Source organism: Parus major, chromosome 6 (assembly GCF_001522545.3).
Source record: "Parus major isolate Abel chromosome 6, Parus_major1.1, whole genome shotgun sequence".
NCBI lineage: Eukaryota > Metazoa > Chordata > Aves > Passeriformes > Paridae > Parus > Parus major.
Genome location: NC_031775.1, coordinates 20,840,987 through 20,867,941, shown reverse-complemented (window position 1 = coordinate 20,867,941; position 26,955 = coordinate 20,840,987). Strand labels below are relative to the sequence as shown.

The 26,955-nt window shown below is 40.4% G+C and overlaps 1 protein-coding gene across 6 annotated transcripts in view; it reads right to left on the bottom strand.

Annotated features, from left to right (window-relative positions):
- The window catches only part of ARMH3 (armadillo like helical domain containing 3), a 123,621-nt gene that overhangs the window by 39,514 nt on the left and 57,152 nt on the right, over positions 1–26,955 (bottom strand). The window contains exon 23 of one of the 6 annotated variants that reach the window (XM_033515525.1): positions 9,012–12,586. The exons of 4 other annotated variants lie outside the window; for them this stretch is intronic. In XM_033515525.1, the coding sequence (XP_033371416.1) occupies positions 12,529–12,586 (58 nt within the window). In that variant the 3' untranslated portion in view covers positions 9,012–12,528. Of the gene's footprint in view, positions 1–9,011; positions 12,587–13,125; positions 13,444–26,955 lie in introns of those variants that run through there. One more of the 6 variants, XM_033515526.1, reaches the window with a different exon arrangement.

The following is a 26,955-nucleotide window of genomic DNA, read 5'->3' as shown; positions in this document are numbered from 1 at the left end:
AGCACTGTGGAGATGCTGAAAGTAGGCTAAGGGAAGAACAGAAAGGCTACAAAGCTTATTATAGAGATGGGAATGCTGAGCCATCATTCCCTGCATGAACCTGGCCTTTGCACCTACTTCACAGGTCCAGCATGCAGTGCCTGACAAAGTATTCTTGTGGATTCCCAAACATTTCTTGTACAATAAAAGCAAGACCACAAGTTCACTTCTTCCTACATTCTGCTAGAGTGGAGCAGAAAAGCAGCAGCTCTTGGCTGGTATTTACCCCTTCATAGAAAATCAAGGGTGACTTTATACTCACTGCAGACATTGATCTTCTCATCTGCTCGAGCCAGCACAGCGCACTGGGCAGCAGGGAATGCACCTCAGTGTTCACTGAGTAAAACTGAATGCATGGCAAAGGCAGCCAGCTCCCTCGCCCTCTGCAATGAAAACTGGCACAATCTGAGATGGACAAATACTCCAGCACACACTAAGTTTCTTCCATTATGAAGGCTAGAAATAGGAAAGCAGGAAAGGGCATAATTGTCTTTCTTCACACTCCACAAAGCTGCTTTACTACAAAAAGGAGACCTGAGAAAAAGTAGGTGTTGTTCAGGAACAGGAATCAATAAGTAACCAGCTTCTCTGTGATTTGTCACAGCAGTTCCCTCTCCCTCTCATACACCTTAGTTCCTCCTTTATGAAATGGAACTAAGAGCAATCACTTCCACAAAGTGTTTTAAACCAACAAAGTTTAAAACACTTTCATAAGAGCTCAGTGTTCTACGATGTGGTATGTTGGAAATAGCTCAAGCACAAGGCAGAAAGTAAATTACACACACCAAAATGAACACAAACCCTCTCTCCTTTTCTCCCATACATGCCATCACAACCATGATTGCTGGAGACTTATGTAAGGCTTCCAAGCCAATCTTCCTGCAGCAATCTATGTCTCAGCAAGTGCTGTTCAGGGCAAGGATCTTGCTGACATTGCTCTCATAGGCATTCCCAACACTCCAGACAATAAAACCCCATCTGTTCCATGCCTGCAACAATTAGATTGAGTTGCTCCATACGTACAACCCCACCTGGTAGGAGGTGAGAGGGTTTAGATTATTTTAACACACATCTATGAAGCATTGCTATAAAGTACACATACCTACCATATCTAAGCTGTCTACAATAATTAAAAGCAAGCAAACTCCCTGGAACTATGCACCAAATTCTTCCTTCTACTGTGGTTTGATTCCAGTCTGTTAAATTTCTTTTGCTCCTACAATTTAATGAGTACTGACATTAAGCTGAAAGTCCACAACTCACAGTGGGAGGCATCTTCCAGACACAATAATAAACTGCAGGGAAGAATCCAAGACAAAAGGATATTTTAGTCAAAAGCACTTGCTTTACAGCACACTGAAAATATCCGAGTCAGCACTGCAGCAATTTCACAGGAGAAGCAACTGCTACACCTGTTCAATTCTGCCATCCTGAAACCTATTGATCGTGATGACAGGTTCCATGGCAGAGGGAGATACACGGTCTATTTATTTAATAAGGAGGGGACAAAGAGTGCACACACAGCAACTGAGCTGCTCACATTTCTCAGCATGGCTTTACCAAGCTCCATTCTGCAAGGGCAGAAGCAGATGTGCTTTCTGAACCACCAGGCAGCTACACAGCGCATCTCGACACTTCGCTGTTTGCTGGATACTAACCCAGGATCACCACAGCTACAGGATATGCTGATTTTCTCTTTTTGCAGTCCATGCCAATAAATTTAAGTCAGGCAAATCAAATACCTCACTTAACTTCTATTTGTCTTCTTAACTAAGGAAATCCTCATGGGTGAGCAGTTAACTCATATTTTGGAACAGCTGCACAACCTCACTTAGGGAGTTCACTACAACTTAGGGAATTTATCCACTCACCTATTTTCATGCACCCACTGGAAACTAATCTAAGAAGCATTTCTGTTCCTTTTTCTCAATAAGTAAACATCACAATTCTTAGCTATACATAACCAATGGCACTGATAGTTTAAGTTTTACCTAGGCACAGAGAGTAAAAATATCTACTGAAGCACAGGGCAGCAGCCTGATCTGTGCTCCTGCTCATCTCCCAGTCTGTAATTGACTGTTCTATAACAAAGCTATCACTTGATAACAAATACATTTCTCATCTCAAACATGTAATTTATAAGAGATCAAATGACATATTTTATGACACATTTCACTGCTTGAAAACAGCTGGCTAGTAGTAAGAAGCAAAGTGTGTCAAGTGAGAGTGTGGCAAGAGTTTACTTTTACCAAAGTAAAAGCATTAAAAAGCCAACCCTTAACTACACCTCAATTCCAGAGAGCAGCAGTTAACTATTCCTGCTCACCTCTAACTATGAACAGAGCTGCAGCTGTGTGATGGAATAGAAAAACACCACAGATAGGGAAACCTGTCTTCTAGGCTCAGGCTGTCAGCACTAAAACCTGCAGCTCAGTCTAGCATGTCCCAGGTGGGAGAGCCAGCCATGATATATGTCAGTATACTGGATTTCAGGCACGATGCCTGTGTTCTTCCACATCTGTGCTACAGTTTTGAAGATTCAGCCAACTTGTAAAATGAGAAATCCTTCTTTGAAACTTGCTTAATGTCTGCTTTCAAAAAGTATATACTGCCTTAGGGCTGTGGTTCTGGCTTAACATCTGCACAGAGCCATAAAAAGCATATTAATATGGAAGTAAGCTTTTCAGAAACTTAACAACATTTTCTGCAGCACCTATTTCCCAGTTCTTTTACCTCATATACATTCCTTTGTCCAAAATTCTTCAGCTGTACTAAACAAGTACAGTCCACAGGCCAAACGGGCTGTGGCTCTTTTAGTATCCAAGCACTCTGTGATGCAAACAGCACAACAGTCTCATACAGGTGTACAGCAGAGAAATGTGTTACAGAAGACTGTCTTAACATCCAATACAGCCCTTCAGCTACACCAGCTTCCCATGTACAAACTCTCTAAAACAAACAGTAAGGTATGTAGAAACAATTCATCCAGAAGTTGAGGGGGAAAAAAAAAATAAACAAGGGAAAAAAAGCACATTTGACAGTAGTTTACCATACATGTTTGCATAGCCATCTTCTCTGGTTAGGACCTGAAGTAAAGCATTATGGCAAATATTTATTCTCTGCAAGTGCTATAAGTGGGTCAGCATCTACCCATTGCTTCATAATTCAGGTTACAGGATGCCATCTAAGCCTCCTGAGACACAAGACACATTGCAAAACCTCCCAGAGAATCGAAACCTGAAGTTTTTAAAATTAATTTTAGTATCTTCATTAGTATTTAATCACAGGCTGTTTAACTTTGAGGAAAGCCTGGATTACTGGCTGCCACATCTCACACAGAACATCGTATGGATGCAAACACCAGCTTCCAAACACATCAAGCTAAGAGTGAGACTTAGAAAGTTTATAAGCCATCCCACTGGGACCTTTTAAAGCTCCCTGAGAAAGGCTCTGAGTAGGCTGCTAGTTAATTAACTTAGTGAAAACTTGCCATCAACCCTGTATTATCTGGAGCACACTGGAAACGACTCTTATTAGCTCATTTTGCCAGGTGTGAGCCAGCAGGTATTGCATGAGGCCCTGGACACCTGTTTGCTGCTGTGGCAGCAAGACAAACCTCTCTCCTTAGGTCATGGAGCACAACCTTATTTTATTGACTCAGAGTGAAACCTGTACCTGCAACAGAAGTCCCACAGAGAAAAGAAGACCCTGAAGCATCTGCATTTGTCTGTATTGAGTGAGTAAAAGGTTAGAACAATGCAATCGAGTAGTGAAGTAGCTGGATATTAAATTACAGAGAGAGGAGTGGAAGGAGCATTGTCTAAGCAAGAATCAGCTACAGTCGAACCTACTTTGCAAAGGATATTAAGATGAGTCCCACAACGATATTTAATTAACTTAATTACACAAAGTGTACCTGCACAGCCACGTAAATCAGGGTTCACAATAGCACTAGTTGAGACACTACCAACTACCATGACAACTAAAACCCATTATTTACACACCAATCCTCTGAAAACACAACATGCTGCAAACCTCACTGTTTTTCTTGTCAGACAGGGGCAAATGAGAATCATATTTGTTGAAAAATGCCTTCCAAAATCCAGGACCAAGACTGAAGCATGAATTCTGTTGACACCCCCAGACACACCCCAAGTGAATTCCACATCCTCTATAAAGATGTCACCACACATCACTGGGACAAGGTGAAGTTGGTTTTCAATGTCAAGGAAAACTAGAGTTCAACAACATTACAGCTGAATGAATGGTACTCTTTTTAGGATATTTATTTCATGTCTGAAAGACTGGAGGACCTGTAGTTGATTAAGATTCTGTTTTCCTGATACAGAGCACCTGATATATGGACCAGTAGAAAGCTTCATCTTATCTCCTTTGCTGTATTTCATGTATACCCATCTTTTTCCCCATTTAATTGCCTTAACCTCACTCATCTCCCTGAAAGCCAAGCCCTCTCCATCCCAATATCCACACATCTCACAAATATCTACACTACTGAAATCTCTACTCTCACTAAGAGGTGATGATCAGAATCAAGTGATTTATTGACGTTGATCAAGTTAGCAACTGAGTTACTGGCAACAAGCATGCTGTAAATCCATTGTACCTGCAGAGTAAAATGCCACAGATAAACTCACCTGTGCCCACATAGTCCCAGTTCTGGACAAAAGGAGGATTGGGGGTCAGCTCATCACAGCCCAGAGGACAAGGGGCAACTGTTTTTCAATCACCTGCCTCACCAAGGGTTTCCAGAATCACTTCAATAGTGTTGGGGTTTTCTGTGTTTTGCTTTTACTTTATCCATCCTCATCCCGAATGTCAGGCAAATGTTGACAAAACCCACTTAGCTGCATCAGCCATTGAAGTGCAAATCTTTGGGAACAGACCTTCCCATGTCACAGAAATAGAGAAACTGGTTTCTTTTCAAATCACCCACTATCATCCTTGACATATCTATACATGGTCACCTCTCCCTCAAAGCTTTGGGTTTGTAATTTAGACATACGCTGCTTTTCTGCTCTGTTCTTTGTATGGATGCTAGCAAAGCAAGGCCACTGAAGTACATTTTCTATTTCAAAAGTAAAGTATGGTTCTCCAGTCTTAGAAACAGCAGCACACCAAACATTTCAAAGTTAACTGCTGATGTTTTCCCATCCATCAAGTCAAACAAAAAGCCCAACTCCTACAGTGTTCTGCTACTGATACGTCTTTCGTGCTTTAGAATTTAAGTGTTTTTCAAGGCTCTTACAAAAACAATGTAAAAAAAGGCCACGTGGTTTTTAATCTGTTACATGTGACATAATACAGGTGGCAGAGGATCTGAAAGACCTAAGGAAGGAGCCCTGGACTTTTCTCTATGGAAGGAGAGCTAAAGGTTTGCCTCTGCTTTTTCCTTATAATTGCTAATACACAAGTACACACCAGCGAGGTACATTAGTTCTAACCAGGGCAGTAGCTTTGGATAGCTCAACTCAGTTTCTTTGTGAAGCTTAAAAGCTGCACAATTCTTACACCAGCAGTTCTAATTCAACATTTCAGACCTTGAGCCAGCCTCTGACTTGCACAACACAGTCTGTGTTCTATCCCCTCCTTTCTTTTTCTTTTTGAAACACAAAGTATCCATCTATTCAGTTGGTGCTGAAAAGGTTTGTAGACACCCAGCAGTTGGGGAAGACCACACAACTTCTCAATTCAGCAACCACAACTGGGGCCACACAAATAAATACTGTCCATAATCAAGTGAAAATGCAANAAGTGAAAATGCAAGAAAAAAAAAAAAAAAAAAAAAAGAAAGAAAAAAAGAAAGCTTAATGAAAAAAGCCACGTGTGTTGCAGTTTGAAATAATTAATACCAAAAATGAAGTCACCACACTTGGTTGCATTCATTTCTCTGAGCTTTATTTGATTCAGAATTACTCTAGTGAACAACAAAATCTAAGCATTAGAAAACTGTTGAAATCCTGACTTTTCGTTTTGCATTGTCAAGAATGCAGTGTTGACTTCTTGTCAGCTATTTGACTTTTCCTTCAATTCCTTTCAGCTCTTCCATTCAAAGACTGAAGGCAGGACTTCTCTGGTGGTCCAACCACTGCAGCAAGATGATTCCTACTCTTGCCCCACCTAACCACTCTCCTGCCTGCAAGCAAGGGACCAGAATCTTTTTCCTGGTGTTGCTTGTGAACCAGCATTAGCAAAATCAGCCCAGCACAAGAAATGTTTGAGATAGGAGTGCTGTAATACACCATGAAGGGAAAGCTGCCCAATTCAAACATTTTAGAAAACATGGAGGAACAGGCATATCTTTTTAAAAATGCATTCAGCACATAAACAGGTCACTATTACAAAGTTTTAAACTGTCAGTGACTACTGCATGCTCCTGTGATACTGTAGATTCCACCACATTTACAGAGGAAAAAAATTTGCATGCCTTCTTTCCCTCAGCTAGCATTCCTTCTGAGCATATGCATAATTACTTACTATTGATAGCCACACACTTACAAATTTCTGACAACTTAACCCAGATCCAACACTGCTCTAGCCTGACTGATACAGCATTTACTGCCAGGTAAAATCCTGTAAAAATCTTGCTCCAAAAACTCTAGGCCAACTTGCAGCAAAGAATGTGTTGGAGCAACAGAAAGCAACCAGGCTTGCTCACTGTCCACCTACCAAACCCTGTTTTCCCTTCACCCACACTGCTCTTGCTTAAGACATCTTTTTCCTGACTGTATTTAAAAAGCATTCCTTGCCAGCAGCTCTCCAGCTAATGTAAGTTAGTATGGCAAAATTTTCTTGTCTGTTACAAGATTCCTAAAGGAATTAAATCATTCAAGTCATTAGAGAACTTTGATTATTATTTTAAATAACAGGTCAGATGATTACAGAACCCATTCAGTATCAAAGTGATTAACTGCTGCTTTAACAGACAGGGTGGGTTAGCCCTGGCTGGATGTCAGATGCCCACCAAAGCCACTCTGTCTTTTCCCTTCTCAGCTGAACAGGTGAGAGAATATATAATGAAAAGGTTATGGGTTGATATAAGGACAGAGAGAGATTACTTACCAGTTACCAACACTGGCTAAACAGACTCAGCTGGGGGAAGTTAGTTTAATTCACTGTCAACCAAATCAGGGATGGGTAATGAGACTCCTCACACTCTTCCCCTGCTCCAGGGAGGGTCTATCCGATGGGGGACAGTTCTCCAGGAATTTCTTTAACGTGAATCCTTCCCACAGGCTTCACTGAACAATTCTTCACTGAACTGAACCAATGTGGGTCCCTTCACAGAGTGCAGTCTTTCAAGAACAGGCAGCTCCAGCATGGGTCCCTCCTCCAGGACCACAGTTCCTGCCAACAAGCCTGCTCCAGTGTGGGCTCTCCTCTCCATGGCACCACAGGTCATTCCAGGAGTCTGCTCCAGAGAGGGCCTCCCATGGGGTCCCCTTTTGCCTTCTTAATTAACTTATCTCAGAAGCACAACCACTGTCACTGATGGGCTCAGCCCTGGCCAGGAGAGGATCCACCCTGGAGCTGGCTGGCACTGGCTCCATGGGACATAGGGGAAGCTTCTGGCAGCTTCTCACAGAAGCCACCCCCACCAAACCCTTGCCACACAAACCCAATACAACAGCCAGCATGTATTTGCTGAGCAACGGAGCAAAGTGAGATATGCTGTGGCATTTGATGCTAATGAGCAATAGCACTTAGCAGTTTGCAAGAGCCAAGGCTTGGCAGCATGCTCATTATTCGAGAAACTTAAAACTGTATAAACCCCTTCCTGGAAAAAAAAATTAGATGTGGAAAGTGAAAAAGGATATAAACCCAAACAAACAAAACAAAAACATGAATGCTATCTAAAGGGCAGAACTGTATTTGGATTCATAGACAAGCTGCATAATAATTCAACAGGAAAGGTGAACAAAATTTGGAAGGGTTTCGGTTTTTTTCCTTCCGTATTTGTCTGTAAACTGAGCTTCAAAACTCTGGACAAAATTCAAGATTTCAGTTCAATTCTGAAATACAAGGACTGGGATAAAAGTGACAAACCTGCATGTTGAAAGCATCCAGCAATTTAAAGAAGTGAGGTGACATTTCAAAATAAGAATTGGCAAATATTGAAAAGTGTTTTGATTTCAACTGTACACCGGAAAATGGTTATATCCAAGTTCTTTCCAAGCAATCTCTAAAATAAACCCACTGGCTCCAGCACAGAGTATTTCCTTGCACACCACACATATACACAAAACAGACCTTCCAAGAACTAATGGTTTGCCTCCCTTTCTTAGCAGGACTCCTCTTGCCACAGAGCAGGACTCTCATCTCAAGATCTATGGATCTCTAAGCCTTCACACACAACATCTCTGCATTCAGAGATCTGCAACTGCTCTGTACCAGTCACTGCCAGGATCTTGGCAGGAGGCCAGAGGTGCATGTAGCAGGCCCAAGTTTGGGGTTCTTAAAGGCTGGGATGCCTGTTCATTGCTCAGCATGTTCATCATTCTGCCTTAACAGAAGCCAATATATTTTCCCCGACCTTTACTTTCCACAGTTCTCAGAAAGCCTGAAAAATTAATATTCAGGCAACTTCTAAGTTTCACTCTGCGAAGTGATGAACAGTTTCATTCTGCACAGTGATGAACAGAGAGTGCCAGCAGAGAAACAAAGAACCTCTTGCCTGAATGCAAGTGGCACAGGAGAGCAGGAGTAAACAGAGTGCTTAACCTCCTGAATAGCAATGGCAGACCTGAGAGTTTGATTTGGTGCCCCAAAACACCTCTGCCATTATACAGCAGAGAGAATTAGGGGGTGGCATGAAAAGAGCAAAGACAGACTTGCAGCCCTTGCAGATTCTCTGCAGTTACATGCTGGGATAGCTCCAAAACAGGTTGTCCTGGGCTTTTTTACACCCTCCCCCAGAGCAGCTCTTCGCGACCCAGTAATAGATCTACATCAAGTATTGACTGCTTTTCTGCTCCCTTTAATGGTTTTTAACATATCGTCAATCACACCATCACTTTTAAGTATTTTTAACCATTCCAGGAAAGCTGCAGTCAGACAGCTGCTGAAGGTCGAGTTCTTTTCCAGCCCTGGCAGGAGCTGGGATTCACCACAACACACCACAGCACAGTCCAGCACAGTTTCCCTTCTCCTGGTGGTGGGCATCACCAATTCAGCTCCCCCTCTACTTTTACACACAAAGAATTGCTCCAGGACTGCCAGTCGTGTTCCAATTGCAGATTATCAGCATACACGGATACAGGGGGACTCTCCCAGGTGCCAGGCTCCAGACCCTGCAGCTGATAAACAGGTCCCCTTGTGGCAAAGGGTGTCTTGGCATCCTCAAGATCACAGTGCTCAAGAATACCAACACTTAAGCTTACTCTATATGTATGCACTTTAAAAAAAAAGAGAGACTGCTGAAATGATCAGCATACTTAACCCTTCTCTGGGTTTGAGGACCATGCCTAGCATCATTTACTGTCCATTAATTCCAAGACTAAACATGGAAAATTGAGCAAAATTCACTCAATAAAACCTTATTTTTAAGGCCTCTCTGAAGCACTGTAGCTTTCTTTTGCTATTACAACAGATACAAAACTCTCTCCTTTCTGAAACACAATGGGAAAAATCCCTTGTCCCCTAAAAAAACTGAAACATGTACTACTGAAAATTTAAATTACAGATACAATAATTTCACTTGGAGGTTAAGCTAGTGAACAATTTCTCCACCCTTCCTTGCTGGGTCCTACTCTTCCAGCACAGCCATCATGGTGACTGCAAACTGCAGAAAAATGAAATGCTTGTGGCCTACTGACATCTCCTTGAATCTTACCTCTGCTTAGTGGTCGTAAGAGCAAAAATGTCTCAAAATAATTCTCAGGGCTGCCCTTCTGTTTAATTGCTCCATGGATAAATTTCAGTATGCCTATAACTGATGTACTGGAGGAGAAATCTCTCATTGCAAAGATAAAAGCAGAAAACACAAGAATCCAGATTGAATTTGTCAAATTTTGAATGCAAAATTATACCTTTGATTCCATCTAGCTGATTCATGACACTACAAGTTAGTAAATCAGCTTATCTGAATTTCTGTATACCACATTTTTCAACATTACCCTTACACCATTACTTTCATGTCAGTAGCTAGGTAGAGCACCTTTCACCAAGGTATTCTATCAGATAGGAACAGGAGGAGAAAACCTATTCCTTCAGTCATTTATTACAGTGATTAATTACCTATTAAGAAAAGGGTACGTAATTTGCAGCTGCAATTTGGTTTCAGTGTCTAGCCTTACATTTCTTTTCTGTTTTGGTATTTTATCTCATCAAAGATGCTTGAACACTAAAGAGCATACCACTTTTGTTTTAAAGAGACTATGATACTTGAATCTTGAAAGCATTCTCACTAGTTTCTTGTAACTCTGGCTTCTCTGTACTTTCTCCAGTTATTCAACATCCTTTTTTGAAACAGACACCAGAAAAAAAATGCAAAATATATACCATCATAAAATCACTTTCTGTCTCTTGTTAATATTTCTGGGGTTAAATAAACCTCTTTAGCCGAATGTTTCACAAAAGACCTAGAGTAAAACTGTCAGGCAATGCTTCTTGAAACACTGCTTTTCAAGACACAGCCCCTTTTTGCAAACTGGCACTTGTTTTTTCAAGAACTACCTGACAGGTTAAAAAGCAATTCAGATCACATGCTTCATCTACTCCATGATTTAACCTTCTGCCAGTCTTCCAGTAACTTGCAATATTCATAAGAAAGTCCTATGTGCCTTGTGATCATTGGAAAACTTACATAGCACTGTTTTCATGCTTATCACCTAAGAAAGGTACCCTCCTTGTCCTCTAGGGATGCTCCACAAGTGCTTTGTCACATCATTCACTCTTCGAATCTCCAGCACTGTCACTACTACCTCCAAAGGAAACACTACGAGTTTTGCATATCCACAGAACCTCAGCAATCTCTGCTAAAAAACTGACACAGAAAGGCTCTTAAATACTACTTCTTTCTACTGTCATGAGCTTTCCAGGTGAGCAGATGAGTTATAATTGGCAGCAAATAATACTTGGGGGAACCAACATCAAGCCAAGTCACACCAGCAGCAATCTCAAGGAGTTCTGAAGTCTTGCCCTGTGCTGACATTCAAAAGCTCTCCAAATTCATCTAGGCTCCTGGAAGTCCTTCAGCAATCAATGCTGACATATGACCCCAAATCTCTAAAAACTCTTTGCCAATGGACAACTGTATGGTCTGTCTGCTTTAGCCAAGACCAAATGCTTGCTGATAAACAATTTGAGGCAGAATTCCTGAGTCCTGGACATGTCATATCGCTGTCTGCGGTGTTCTATTTGATCACATCAGCAGTTTTGGGGCCATCAATTGCAGAAAATTGAGAGGAAGGCAAGTCTCAGCTCTGACAATGGGCTGCATCCATGTTTCTTCTCAATTAACAATGCTAATAGCACGTAGACACATTCTTCATTTTGCAATTGTGGTAACTGCCAGGGAAGCATTGATTAGAATCAATTTATGAGCATACAAATACATTCTCTTTCCTCTACAGGAACCACTGCACATCAGCTGATCTCTCCAATGCACAGAACTCAAGATGTCATGCCCACAGACCACTTGGAAGAAAAATCAGCCTTGATATGATGGATATTCCTAACTGAACAATCTAAGAAATACCACATCCCTTTACCTTTTTGCTTTCTTTACACATAATTGAATAGAACAAAAATCCAATTAAATTTCTAAAAAGAGGTCACCTTTAAAACTCCCATATGCTTTCTACAAGACTGCCAAGGAGCTCTCATACACATCTGGACCTAGTCCAACCTGAAATATATTTTGGTGCCCTAAAGCCCACAGAATTTCAAAAGGACAAATTATTCATCAATGTCCCCTATGTTCTAAAATGCATTCTGCAATGTTGCTGGCACAAAGTGGCTGTTTGCTATGAGTGGGCAAAATGATTTATCTAGTATATATACATATAGCCTCTGAAGCACTGCAATCCTGGTGACAAAGAGGCATACAAATGTTAGGATTATGCAGATAAATCACAGGTGCAGGACTGGACTTGACTATACTTCCGCTGCGTGTGTACATATATAAACTACAAATGCTTTCACCTGAAGTATTGTAATATTTTAACATTAAAAATTCTTGTTTTCATTTAAGTGGATTACCACTTCCAAATACCGATCTTCCTGCCCCTGTGTATTGACTAATACATTAAGCTCGAATAAGACAATACAGTTTTTGCTTCACAGCTATTGAGAAACTCCTAACTATGATTAGATTAGCTCTGCTCAGCCCAGACCAAAATAATTTCTGGGATGTTCCCACAGCACATTTCATCTAGTACATCTGCATTATTTATGGCATTTACACAAGGTGAATTGAAGGCTTTTATAAACTAAGACACAAATCAATACAAGCTCTTAGCAGATGGGGCCTTAGTAGGGTTCCACAGCAGCATCATTCCACATCAAGCAAACCCTTTTAACTGAGTACCTGTTAACACAAAAGGAAAGGTTTGTTTAGAAAGTCAGGAATTAGAGACACCCCTCAGCACCCAGCCTTTCCAGGAGAACTGTACCTGCATCATTTAGAGCCTAAACAGTCAGGACTAGGTTTGTATGCAATAAGCAGCTTGAACTGCTTCACAACATCAGTCCATAAGCATCACGATAGCTCTGTTTCATTTGCCTCTCCAAGGTAATATAAAAATGCTGTTCACAGATGGCTTTCCCTGTAAGAGGCAGCACGGACTGGGAAGAAATGGATGGGAAGCAAATTCAGCCTGGCTCTCAGTCAGGTCAGCACTGTGCTCCGACAGAGACCCTTCTCAGCCTCCACTGTGTTGGTGCTGGTTGTAGGGAGCACAGGTGGGGATATAGAACTGGCCTGTGGGGCCAGCCCTGGGCAGGAGAACCAGCTGGAGCCACAAGGTCTTAGCTCCTCAGCAAGAGAAAACCCTCCCCACTTCCATACACAAGTAGTCTGGGGACAACATTAGGATACGTGGCTTCACCTGTTTTCAGATAATGCATCTTTAATTCACCTTGGCTGGTTTTCATAGCTAAACACTCATCACAAAGAACAGATCATTATTTGAGGCACTTAGAGCAGAGAACAGATTACCCTGATCCCTTTCTTTTCCTAACTCATCTAACTTGTGCACTGAGAATTCAAGATAGGTTTTTTTTCCTTTGGATTAAGCAAAATCGAAAGTTGTCTTCAGAGATGTCAGCAAAAGAACCTTTTATACATCTATTTATAGAGCAGTGCTTTGGGATCTACAGTAGCCAGAAGGAAAAAAAGGAATGAATGCTAAATTATCCAACATGAACTTCCTTTAGAACAGTAACCTGCAAAAGAAAAAAAACTGATTATATTCCTGTTCAATTCCTTGCTCTACAGATGCAGTAAAAGGATTTGTCCTCTTCACCAAATTAACAAAACACACAGGGCCTTTAACTTTTAATTTTTTTAATCAAAGAAGTCTCAAAAAGCTCCATCAACTCAGCCTTTCTTAGTTGACAAACAAGAGGCTACTGAAATTAGAAGACTGATATATTTGGGTTTGGGCTAGCCAGGAAGAAAAAAAGACCAAAAACATCCTGTTAGTCTTAATTAAAATCATGTCTTGCTCAGCTGGCATGGGTTTTATTTTCATGAGATTTTTAAGTACCTGATCCTGACAGCTCTCCGTGAGCTCTTTCTTGAGAAAAAAAAAGGAACAGTGACGATGACTGAAATCCTGAAGTTAAATCATGAGGGAAGACAAATCTTCCATGGTTATTCATTATTTTACTCTTGTCTTCACCAGTGCTCCAGAAAATCATGCACTTCTCTGCCACTCCCAGAAGACCAAAGGCTGCCAAACAGGAGACCAGCTCATATTCTTCCTTAGACATCCCTCTTGTAAATTACCACAGACAGTATTTCCTGTGCACACACAAGTAACAGCAGAAAGCCACAGAAAGGAGGCTTTCCTCTTCTGCACACAATGAGAATGTGGCTCACAGTGTAGGTAAGAGACTCCTTCACCTAACAATGAACCCTTACAGACCCCTAACATGGGATAACAACTTGAATGCAGTAACAGATGGAACAAACCATGTCTATAACCAGATGTGTGACTGTAAGTAAACCACAATGTCTCCATCCTGAAAGCAGTGGGAAGGAGATGCTGACATACTGATTGACCCTTGGCCAAAGACTTTGAAGCAGGTAACTTATTCCTGAAAAAATGCTGACAGATGAAATTTATGTAAACATTTAAAACTGCCACACTGAGGTAGCAAAGGCCTCTGTGTCCCAAATTCCAAACTGTCTAGAATTTGGAGCTCAGGTAATAGTATAAGAGCAGACAAAAACAAAATTATGCTGCCCCCAAAACAACCCTTACTTCCAGCCACATACTCTTCAAGATAATATGTGAAGCAGAGGTGACATCTGTATGATCCAGCAACCCATGATTAAATTCTGTTCCATTAATTTGTATAATCATTGCTTTAAATTCACATTCACATTAGACACTCCACAGCTTAACTAAGCATAGCATGAAGCAGTATCTCTTTGGTTCAAGCTTATCTGATCTGATGCACCCTCTTCTTACAGCTTCCCTTCACCTTCTCTCTGACATTTGGTTATTTTTACTAACTCTTATATATAATCTCAGCCATCTCTTCCAGCCTGAAGACTTGTCAGGTATATAAATGTTCTTCATAACACATCCGGTTCCATGACTTCAATCATTCTTGATGCCCCTTTCTGAAACTTTCCTACTCCCTTTTTTCCTATACCCTTTTGAATTTTCTAAGCTCTGGATAGATGGGAAATGAAAGACTAGGTTAATAAATGCAAAAATTTGTCTTGCCGTTGGGAATGAATTCTAATAGAAGATAACACTATTTTCTGAGGGAGAGGGGTTAAACTGAGAAGCAAATTTTTAAGAAAAGTTATTACAGCTGGGTAAGAGAGCAGCTCCTTTTTACACCAAGAGATGTGAATTTTAAACACCACAACAGTTTAATTGATGAATATTACACATTTTATCTAGAGTGGTATAGCAGAATAAACATTTAAAAGGATTTTAAAATAAAGAAAACAAGCAATTTTTCAACAGAGCCTCTGTAATTCTACTGTGGGAACATTCAGTTATGTACAAATCTCAGTCTTGGCACTGCAAAAGAATAGGAGGTTATTTTGTGTGTGCATGTAGGGGGTAGTTGTACATGTAGTCAGGTCCCTGACTGAGGAAAGAAGTATGAACTAATATCCTAAAGGCTGGGATAAGTCTGGTAATGAAAACTTAAATTCCCTTTTTTCTTAAATTTTCCTTAATTTTTTTACTGGTGGCCTCCTTCAGTAATTGAGTCTGTCACCACAATTCTAGTACTGTTCAAATTCTCGTATTGCTCTTTTCCAGGTTTTCATGAATAAATGTGTCTTGGGATATGGTCACTGAGTATAGAGAAGTCCTCCAAGAACAAGAAAAGCATACATGGTGCTTCCCTCCAAATTTGCTCTGAAACATCAACAGCACAAAATACTGAACTACTACAGTATTGATTTTCCAGCTGAGACAAAAAGCAAATATCCTGGCCACTCAGTGAGCTTTGCACTTCTCAACTAAAGCAGAAAGCTTAGTTTATCTGGATAAATTCCTGTTTGTGTAGCAACCCTGAAAATTTGCCTCCACAGCTTCGATTCAGACTTCCCTCATTCCTCATCCTAGACTGTCACATAATGAACCTGTGCAAGATTACAACCATTTCTGTATTTCAGCAGCACACCAAAGAAAACAGAAAAAAATCTCAGGATATATCCTCTACAGTATGTGATACTTCTACCAAGGAACCCAGAATATTTCTGGGAAAAGGGCAGTGTGATTACTATAGAATGGTGGTCAAAAGAAAAATAGGGATAACTTTCCTGAAGCTAGGAAAAAGCATGCTTTGCTAAACAATTTAATAATTAAATTGAAGAAGAAAATACCACTGTAATTAACATACAAAGAACCAGCACAGCCTAGCTAATCTCATCATGAAGAGATCGAATAAAGTAGCATGCATTTTATGGAGCAATTTAATCTGGCAAGCAATTAATCGTAAGAGCACTAAGTCAAATGAACAGATTTCCCTTTAAGGAGATCACATTCATCATCTGTAATGTATTCTAAACTGCAATTTGTTAGCCAGCCCCTGAATTTTACTGAAGACATTTACTGTCTTCCTTCAGTGGAAACGTGGTCCCTGACTGACAGGAGGGAGTGGCATCAGTCTTTTTGAAGTGGCTACCCTGTTAACAGTAACAGGTTCTCAATCACTGATGCAGAAACAAACGCCTTACACACAATGTAACAGCAGCCATGAGTTTTTACAGGCCTTGTACTGTAGAAAACCCCACAATCGTACATCTCACACTCTATGAATCACATCTTAAGCCATGGACCAACATGATCTGATCCATCTCTAATGCTCTGGAGCTGATAACATTACTGATGGGAAGATGGAGAATTAAAAAAAAACAAGTCAAACCCACAAAAAATTCCCACCTTCCTTGCTCACTGAGAATGTCGACCGACATCTTTCACCTGGGCTCCTTCAGATGCAAATACAGGGTTCTGGCTCTCCCCATTCTCTCATATTCTCAGCTTCAAAATAATCCTTCCTTGTTTAAATTGCACCATTCTAACTGATTACAGGAGTGCCCCAGACTCTCAGTGCTTTTAATTTTACAAAACCTTTCACTTCCAACTTTTATTTATTCATGATACTCCTTCCCTATCCATTTGTTCCCATTACAAACTACCCTTCAGCTTCAGAAGCTGTTCTACATCACTTTTGTTTTCCACTACATTAGCAGTATCCACTAGTTTTCTCTTTGCTGGATTGGGCAAAGCATGAGCCTTGGGAAGGAAATCATGATTCCTGACACTTGTCTGCACCTGTCCCCATACAAGTTTATCTTTCTATAAGATGAATTTGAAGGCCTCCTCTCTTCCTAGGAAAGGAAAATACTTAACAGAAAGTCTATCTTCCTGTGTAGACGGCATTATTTTTCTTCTGCCTGAGTGCACAGTTCGGATCATGAAGATTAGCAGGCTGAAAGCAATCAAAGCTCACAACCTCTAAGTGCCCTTGGCCCAAACTGATTCCCCTCCAAACACAGCAAACACTTTGAAAATAAAAAATCGTGAGCAGAGAAAAGGGCCTGAAGAACCCCTCAGGACAGTTAAGTCTTAACAGAGACCACTAAACTTTACTGAAATATATGTGATAACATTTCATCTAGAAAGCATGAAAAATTCACTCAAATGAGCCTATTGACCATGCATGAACAAAAGCTTGCAAGAGACATACAACTTCTGCCAATGCCTTCCTGCCCCACTGTCACTCCAAATCAATTCAAAGGACAGATTTCTTCACAGTAACGACAGGATGAGACCTATGCCTGGCTGCTTTCAGTCCTCTTCCAGCTTAATTTCCCTTATGCTCCACTCAGACTGAAGGCATGAATATAAAGCAGCCCCATGACAAATCAAAGTTAATATGTAGTCCTGTAGATAGAGTACAATTTTAAAAAGCAAGAAATAATCCCTGAGTTATACTCTAGGCCAAGTTCAGTTAGTATCATCTCATGCCAGAAAGAGTTAATGCAAAATTCATATTAAACTGATTATGAGAAAATACTGCTTTACTCCACTGTCAAAAAAAGCATGGGGGGGAAAAAAAGCTTATTAGACCAAAATTAATCAAAACAAAGATTTTTGTACTCCCAGAGGGGAAGAAGAAAACCCCACACTGCAAAAAGATATCTAGAGGAAGAACTTCTGATAGCTAAGTCTTTCAAGTCCTCTGACCTGAACCCAAGTGCATGTTATTGTTCCCTGATGCCTTCCTGCTATATAACACCATATTAGACCAATACCACTTTAAAACAACAGCAAGAGCAGGCACAATTCATTTAACAATTAATCTACCCTAGCCATCGTTTTCACTTGTCATGAGCTGCCTCTTAAATGCCCTCAATCTCATATAACCATAGCCTCTTCCTTTAAATGCACACACACAGGGGAATATGCCATTATGGGCATTATTCAAAGCAGTGCTTTCCATGCCCATCATCCACCACAGCATTAATCACACTGAGAATAGTTTCTCCTCATAAATGACTGAGTTGCATAGCTGGATCTCTTCAGCAGGATCCAATTCAGTAGTAACATCACAGACAGCAGACAATACTGAGCATCTGCAACAACACACACAGCAAGTTTGCTAGTTTCTACCCTTTAAAGATCTTGCTGGGAAAGAAAATAGATGCCAAGCACCTACTGATTTAACTACGTGCCCTACTCTGCATGTCTAGCAGACAGGTCTAGAGTTAACACACAGCACAAACACACTCCCTGAAAACAAGCTTTCTTGCTTCTTTTACCATTTGACCATGCAGTGAAGAGACTGCTCTCTAAAATCAAATGGGTTAGGTTAAGAAGGACCTTGGCAGGTTCCAGGGTTCAGCTTTGTACCAGCACTGGGCCAGTTAACTCACAGCTGTGCTCAGGCAAGATATGAATAAGTCCCAAGGACAGAGATTGCACTGAGCTATCTGATCCAAAATGAGATCACTTATTCTGAGAAGAGCCTCCCTTATTGCCATCTGAGTGACTTTATTTCCCAGTCAAGCTTCAGGTCCTGGACATTCTTGTCTTGTGACTCTTCATTTCTGACATTAGCTCATGCTAAGAGTAAAAGTCACCAAACAAGGAAGAAAAACAGGTGCTACCCAGTGAGAATTGCACAGTTTGCTCCTTCAGCAAGGCTCAACATATCACACATGGGCTTAACTTCAAAGCAACCACTGATTTCAAACTAAGGAATCAAGAACAACGTACGGCAGACCTATTGCTTTCTATGTTTACAAAGGAACGTCTGCCCCAGACAAGCTCATCTCAAGTATCATGAAAAATTAATGTAAAACTCAGATTTCAAAGCAAACAGTGTTGCAAAATTATAAGGAGGGCATTAAATAATTAGAAAAATTTTTAAGTAAAAGTAATTGACCTTTGTTCATGTGCACTGCTTTGCTTAATGACCTCTCTGTAAAGTCTTTTTGGACACACCATGAAGGACATTATATGAAGTATATCATATCCACACCTCTCTGTCAGCAGCAAGAGCTTTACATTAATTAACATAATACACAACTACACAATCTTCCAGAAGAATCATCCAGTTTAAAATTCCTCATCCAAAGTGTGTGCAACATCACGTTTGTTTAGAGTAAAAGGCATTAATCCTGCCCTCAAAGCACTTATCAGCCACATTTTGTATAGTGGATTGCAACTTTTTTTTTTACAGTACCCAAAGCCATCATTGAAATTCAATGTTCTAAAGTTTGAAATCATCCTTCCCTTGGCCACAAAGGTTGCATTACTTCCCATCCCACACAGACTCAAAAACTTCCCATAATCCAACTAATGAGAAGAAAAATGTCGCTGTAATTAACACACAAAGTGATGACCTAATTAATCACTAAAGCAGCAACATGAAAAAGCTTTAGGTTTTCAAAGTTTTCTAGCAAAGTCAGGCAAAAAGATTGCTGGGGAGCTTTTCATTCACTTTCATTCCACTTCTGGTCACCCTGAAATTAAGACATATTTGAGACCATGGTTTTATATCCTATCAAACAGGACTCCACTGCAGAGAGATCCCTTCAATGCGCCAGTGATCTCCTGCTTCACACTCCTGACCAAGTAACACCCGAGTTCCCGCTTCTTGGGCTTGCAGTACTACTGTTTCAAGTCCAGTACTTAAGGGAAAGCTTCAGGCAATGATTATGTTGATATTAACAGCAAGAACAGTTTGCAAAAACCACCATAGACTATACCAGCACAAGAAGTGAATGTGTGTTTAAACCCTGCAGAACACAACATCAGTGACCACTGATGACTCTGGGCATAACTATAAAAAACACTCAGTAGCATTTCAGTTTAAAACTAGTTTAACAGGTCAATGCTGCTAAGAGAGACTGCCCTGTTGTCCCTAACACTGAGCTGTTTGTGCCTCCACCCTCTACAGGCTGACACAACCAGTCACATGTGTATCCAATGAAGGCTTAAAAACAGACCCACATAAAAACACATTGTTTCATCCTTTTTTGTCCGGCTTATAGAGTTTTATCCTGGGTCAGGCCCCCAGTCTCTTCCTTCACATGCAGTGGCACAACACAAGCTGCTCCCAGAGAAGAGAAGGCAAGAACCCTGTAAGTTTATTCCTCCTTCAAGTGAGCACAGCACAGGCTGAGGAAGCACACGTGGGGCAGTTTTGCCAGAGGAATAGCCTTTAACTAAGCCCTTAGCAGGATGAGATATCAGAATCTGGTACTCAACAGAGATAAATTCTTCATGAGATTGCTGTTACCTTAACCTGGTTGGCTTTGATTGCTGAGAAGAAGCCAAGCAGATGGGCATTTCTGACTGCTGAACCTTCATTCAGCATCCCTTGAAACAGGCACCAGAAGTCTGATCTCACAGCTAAGAGAGAAACTGATACTGCTTAAGCATTATGCCATTATTTTCTGAATTTTATTCTAGCTGCGAGGGTTATAAAAAAAATAAAGATTATATAGAGTAGTAATAAAAGGTTGCATTCTGGGATTCCCAAGCAGCCAATTTAATTCAGGACATCAGAAACTCTGATTGTATCTTAGTGCTTCTATCTGGACTCAGAGATATTAGAGCACATAGATTTCACACTTTGGAAGGTGAGGGGGAAGGTGTGGTGTGTGGAAATCACATTCACTCAAGGTCTGTTTTTCCCCTCCCCTCCAAGCAGCATTTTACTTTCACCTTAGCCAACTGGTATTTACTGGGAGTTGCAAAGTTAGCCCCTTTCCAGCCTTGATTTACATGACTGTGCACTGCCTCATCTGAAGAAGTGTGGCACCAGGAAAGAAACTGTTTGTTGTTGTTTTGCTCGCCAAATAGGATAAGACAACCAATTGGTAGGGCAAGACAACCTTCTCTACCTTCATGGCTAGAGCTCCTAAAAAAAACCTTAACTTTAAAAGCTGGATTGAGTATTTATTTTAATGAACAAAATCTTAGAAACAAGATGTCTTCCTCTCACAGTTCCTTGGGAACCGAGCTCCAGATTCTGGTGCAACCTGAAGTGCACCGGAAAAAAAAACAACAGACTGCAGTTCTGCAGTCATGCTAATGTATTATCCTTGCTTTCAGTTCAAGATAAGGTAGGTACTTCATTACCTTAATGAGCAGATATACTTAATGAGTGGGTACTTTGTCAGTTTAGTCCTAAAGGAAGATTAAGAGAACAGGGTATTTACATTCCTAGAGCAAACCCAAATTTTAGGCCCCCCACTAGTATAAGATAATAAGAAATACATGTTACTGGCTTTTGTAAAGCTTTTCTTTAAGTACACATCCCACAGCCCAGACTTTCAGAGGGAATAATAATTTTGGCTGCTGCTGTGAGCAACAGATTTCTTTTAAACAGAAAGAGCAAAACAGCATTATACTACATCACTTTTCAAGGGAAAAAGGTGTTATTTAAGCTCACAATGATTTTTACATTGTTTGGGTTATGAAGAAAGTTGCTTAATGTTCTTTCTCCACTGAAGCGAATCTTGAAAGCCAGATTTGAGACCAGCAGAGATCAGAGTCCCTTATATTTACCCAAAGAATAAAACCAGCATGGACAAAGTGTCGACAAGCTATAAACAGCTGTTTCAAACTGTGCTTCAATCATGTTCCAGTAGAGCCAGTTCTTGGGGCCAAAAGAATCTGGTTGGTTCCTGGCTGCAATAGAGGTACCAACAAAGACATTGACTGTAAGGTTGAAATCTATCAATTAGGAACTGAACTCATGCCAACCACAGTACCAGAGAAATAATGAAGATTGTTCTCATAAACAGGAGGGAACAATACAATTCAGAGAGAGAAACAGCAGAGCCCTCTGGATTTTGAGCTTCAACAAAAAACCCAAGATGTTTACAAGTCTGCATAGGTTTGCAGCACCTGCTTTAATGCATTACTGAGACATAACTTGCCTGTGTCCAGCACTGGGATTCAAGACCAAAATATCTGCAAATGAGACAGAAAAATAACTTCTGACCAATAAATATTATGTCCACCCCTGAAATAAACCAAAAGTACTCCCCATGCTGACATATATTCTCCGCTACTTTTATGTTTCTACAGAGAAAGGTATTTGGCAAGTAAAACAAAAAACAATTTCTTGCCTGGTGCCACTTCTTCAGATACAGTCACTCACATAAATCAAACAGGAGACCACAACTGCACTGAGAAGTCTCTGACTTCTCTCCGCTACTGTTTTCCCAAAGCTTCACACCCCAAATTCATTGGCACAAAAGCTGAAATTATATGCCAACATCACACCTCCAAGGCTGCATACACAGCTTTAAAAAAAAATAAAAATTGCTAGCAGCTTAACTTTCACCTTGTAAGCCTACAATCTGCACCCATCAGTGCAGCAGAGATCTGCAGACAGGAATTCCCTATTCACAGAGCAGTTGCATTTGACAAAGAGCAAATGAAATCTGGGTTCCTAATACATTAGCAATGGAGGCAACATTTCTCACCAAACTGATAAGAAGCCTACAGATCCTGCCCAACTTTGCAAATCTTTCACATTTTGAGGTAGAAATGTTTCCAATAAAATGTCCAGGATGAAAAAAGCTCACAAGTGGGCAAACTGCATTGAGATGTTCACCTTATTAGAATCACTTCAACTAAGAGACATGCTCAACTTTGGAAAAGGCCACCAAGCTGTGGCTGTTCTGCAGAGGAATTTCCTTTCTGCCCAGCAAACAATCCTCCCTTGTACAGAGGGCTCACCTCCACAGCAAACTTTACAGAGCAGCTCAAGTACAGAAGTGGATCCTGCTCCCAAGACCCCTCTTGAAGGCCAGCCTGTTGCCTTTGAGACATGAGGAGAAGAGATGAAAGCTGCTGATACAATTGCAGACCTTGGAAGAAAAACCAATTAAGCGAGGCTACCAACCTAGGAAAAAATCACTTCAAGACCCTCCCCACCCCAATCCAAAAAGCCCTGTTTACTTTGAGGATGAAATTTTAGAGCAAAAGTGATCTCTGCAGAATGGCATCCAAATGCACTGAAGAAAGCAAGCTATGGCTATGGTATCTCAGACAGAGACATTCTTTGCCATAAAAACATATTTGCTTAAAATCAGCATCAGCTCCCGAAACTGTAAGTCATCACAAAAAGAACAACAAAGAAATCAATCCTTCCAAAAACCTACTGAAAACAGAAGTTTATTGAAGAGAAAACAGGCTTGACTTTGTTAGAATCCCTTCATGACTGAAAGGGAAGTAACTGGCAGAAAGAAGGAAGGTGACCTGGGAGGTACTTGACTTGCCAAACTGTGCTGCTGTGTTTGTGGAACTGGTCCATACAATGCCACTCAACCAACAGATCTGCTCTCTGGATTTGGGCCAGTGGCAGAGACATTTAATTAAGCCACTGCACAAATGAGAAAGAACGAAAGAAAATTATAGCAGAATGAAATTGGCTATGGCTCTGTAAAAGAAATACACCAAGATGAATCAGCTAGTAAATAAAGAGCAATAACTGAAAACCAACACTCCTGCCTTGAGAAGAAATCAGATAATGTATAAGAAATGAAGTGCTGAAGTCACATGACTAGATGAAAGCCTTAAATACTAATAAAAATAACTGAAACATGGGTTAGACTGCTGTGCAAAGATGAAACATTGCAACCCAAGATAGAAATGCTTCTTTCCTTCTTTTTTAAAGGAAAATTCTCCTGGAATTCTCCTGTTAATATGTTGCTGGTCATAAGGTCTTTCCATTTCAATCCACCCACTTCCTCTGTTCAGGTGCCAGCTAATGCCAGAACCTTTCCACATCAAGATCTGTTGCTCCTAGCAAAGGAACTCTCCCTACCACAATACTGCAAGGTCGAGTGAAAAACAAGCAGTGGTAGCAGGTGGACTCTGAGTGTCCACTCTAACTCTGTTACAACCACTGTGGCATTTCAGGAACTGTTCTGCTGTGCCAAAGTCCCTATACAGTCAGAAAAGCATGCAGCAAGAAACACATGAAATGACAAGAAGCGCCTGCTAGTTTTGCTACTTCTGTGAGGAGTGACAACAGATCACTAAAAAAGAACCAGAACAAACTCAGAATCCTCATCTAAAATCTGATTTCAGATTTTCAGCATCAGAATTTTTTTAGGGTACCATGCTACCATCTGAAAAGTGCAATGAACTAATTCTTCCAATTAGCTTGGATGCATACATTTCAGAAGTTTTCTTACATCATTTTAGTTAGAATTTGATCCGCAATCTTGTCAAGCCTGTGTTACTATTTTAAAGTACATTTCTGAGTTTCTCTTTGAGCTTTGTTGCTTTTCTCTTATTAAAAAAATAATTGTTGACTGTCTTGTACTATCCTGTGATCTGAGCTCAGTCAGGCTGATGAGCAGTGACAGCACGTCAGAGGTCATTACCATTAAACACACCTCAGTGAACAACTCAATGGAGTTGTTATTCCAACAATGTAGTCCTCACAGGTGGCTTTAAGAATTAAAAAGGGAATGAACTCCAGACCACTGTGGGCTGTAACCTGCATGCCTGAGCAAATTCTGCTGCTCTCACTGGCTGGCCCTGAGCAGCTCCACATGATCCCACAGTCCCAGGGGACTCATCCAACACAACAGTACTGCTGGAAGAAGCAACATCTGAACATTTATAGCCAACCCTTGTGGTTCATCCAGGAGAAGCTGGAAACAAGAAGGTGCTCGGTATTTTCAGTTCAAAGATTATGGTTTTAATAAGCCCATGGTCAAAGGAAACATGTCTGTGTGTGTGTGTTCTACATGTAAATAAATATTTATCATTTACATGCATATATATGTGTGTATGTCTGTATATGTATTATATATGTATTTATACATACACAGTCACCCACATACAGATGGTCACATTCATATATAGGTGCATATACCTATAATGTTCATACAGATATCTGGATTTTAATATATATGCACATACATTTTCTTGACCATTTCTTTTCATAAACAGCCTTTATGCTTGCTCTTCCATTTTCACTCTGATTCATATTGGCAAGAAATGTGTTCATATGTCTATTATGTCTGTACAGAGAGAGAAGAAAGAAAGTGTGTGTGTACAGATATAAATACATATTTTGCACACAGTCTCAGCTGACTGTAATCCGTAGATCACCACCTACACCACAAATACAGATTCATTTCTCTATCAGCAGGTCCATTTTCACATATCCTGCATAAAAAACATTGCAACATGACTAGGACAGCAGCGTTTTGTCTTCTCTCCCCTTAAACAAACTGTTGACTGATAAATTCCTTGCAGTCTGGTGGAACAATCCTGAAGGACTAGGTGGACTGCTTACAGCCACCCATTTTCTAACAAATACCTGAATGGAGCCTTCTCCTCTGCCAAGGTTTTCAATAAGTACAATTCTGTGAGTGCTGGTAATTTATGAGGAGCTATAGCTCCAGGGCCAGGAAAACAAGTATTCTACAACAAACAAGCACAGTCCAACTTGGCCTACGTAAAATTACAAATTTTACTCCTTCAGAGTGCCCATGCACAGACTGGCACCAAACATAACCATTTTATACACATCCACACATACTCTAAGTGCTCCTCCCAAATCCCCAGTCTCTCCTTTACAATCCCAAAAGCAGCCCTGGGAGAAGCAGCACCTTCCATTCTAGGAAAATGCATCACACAGGGTGGCTCAAGTGGAACGAAAGTAGCTGCAAGATGGAAGGGTGAATGAAAGCACCAAGCAAGCAGTGTATGCTACAACAGCACAGAAAACACCTTAAAAAATCCTATCGCCTAGTTCCATGCTACAAACTTACTCTCTGCTTATTAAAAATGTTTCAGTGAAAAAAATAAAATTACTTTAAAAATTATGATGGGGCTGAATTTCAAACAAGGGAGAAATTCAGCCTATTAATCATTGAGTTAATCTATTTATTCACCTTGGAAAAATCCTGATCAGGAGAAAGTCCATTAAAAGAACGCAGGGATTTAGCTGTCACCTTTCTCACTGAATAGGCAATCAGAAAATGCCCTTTGAACCCCGTGTTAATAAAATTCTCATTAAATGCAAGCCTACACAATGTTACCTTGAAGAGGCTCATTAGTTTAAAAAAAAAAAAAAATTGTCTCAAAATGTGTTTATTTCCTCACAGGTGAGAAGGTGAGTTTTCAAACCACCAACTGCTGCACCTTCCTATTTCAACCCCACCAGTGCTGCAGCTATATCCTGCAGTCTATCACATCTCAATTATTTATGAAAGCCACAGAGACAAATCCACAGACAGAAATTATAATGACTATTATGAGATAGGACAGCAATCAGAATCACTCATTCCAGTTTGGTATGTAAGATTTTCAGACAGATAAGGATATTATTATTCTTTCTTCTTCAATTTTTCATTTTCCTTGAGTTGGACAGAAATTATAAATTATCTGTAAAAAGGAGAAAAGGCAGGAATAGCCTCCCTGTCTCTTAATATTCAAAAAGAATATTCATGACTGCTTTTTTGACTGGAGTAAGAACAACAAAACTCAGACTGTGCACTGGAGAATTTTTAGTCCAGCTAAAAGGTACTGTTCATACCATAACAGGATACACAAAGCGGGATCTCTCTGTAGCTGAGTTTAAAGGAGAACATGTCTAAGATCCTCTACATATTACTCATTCTGACTGTCTTTTTAAGCAATTAATCAGCAGAGCTCATCGGTCCAGCACTGTGGGGTACAAGCAGGACTGTTTTGGTGTCTCCTCAAC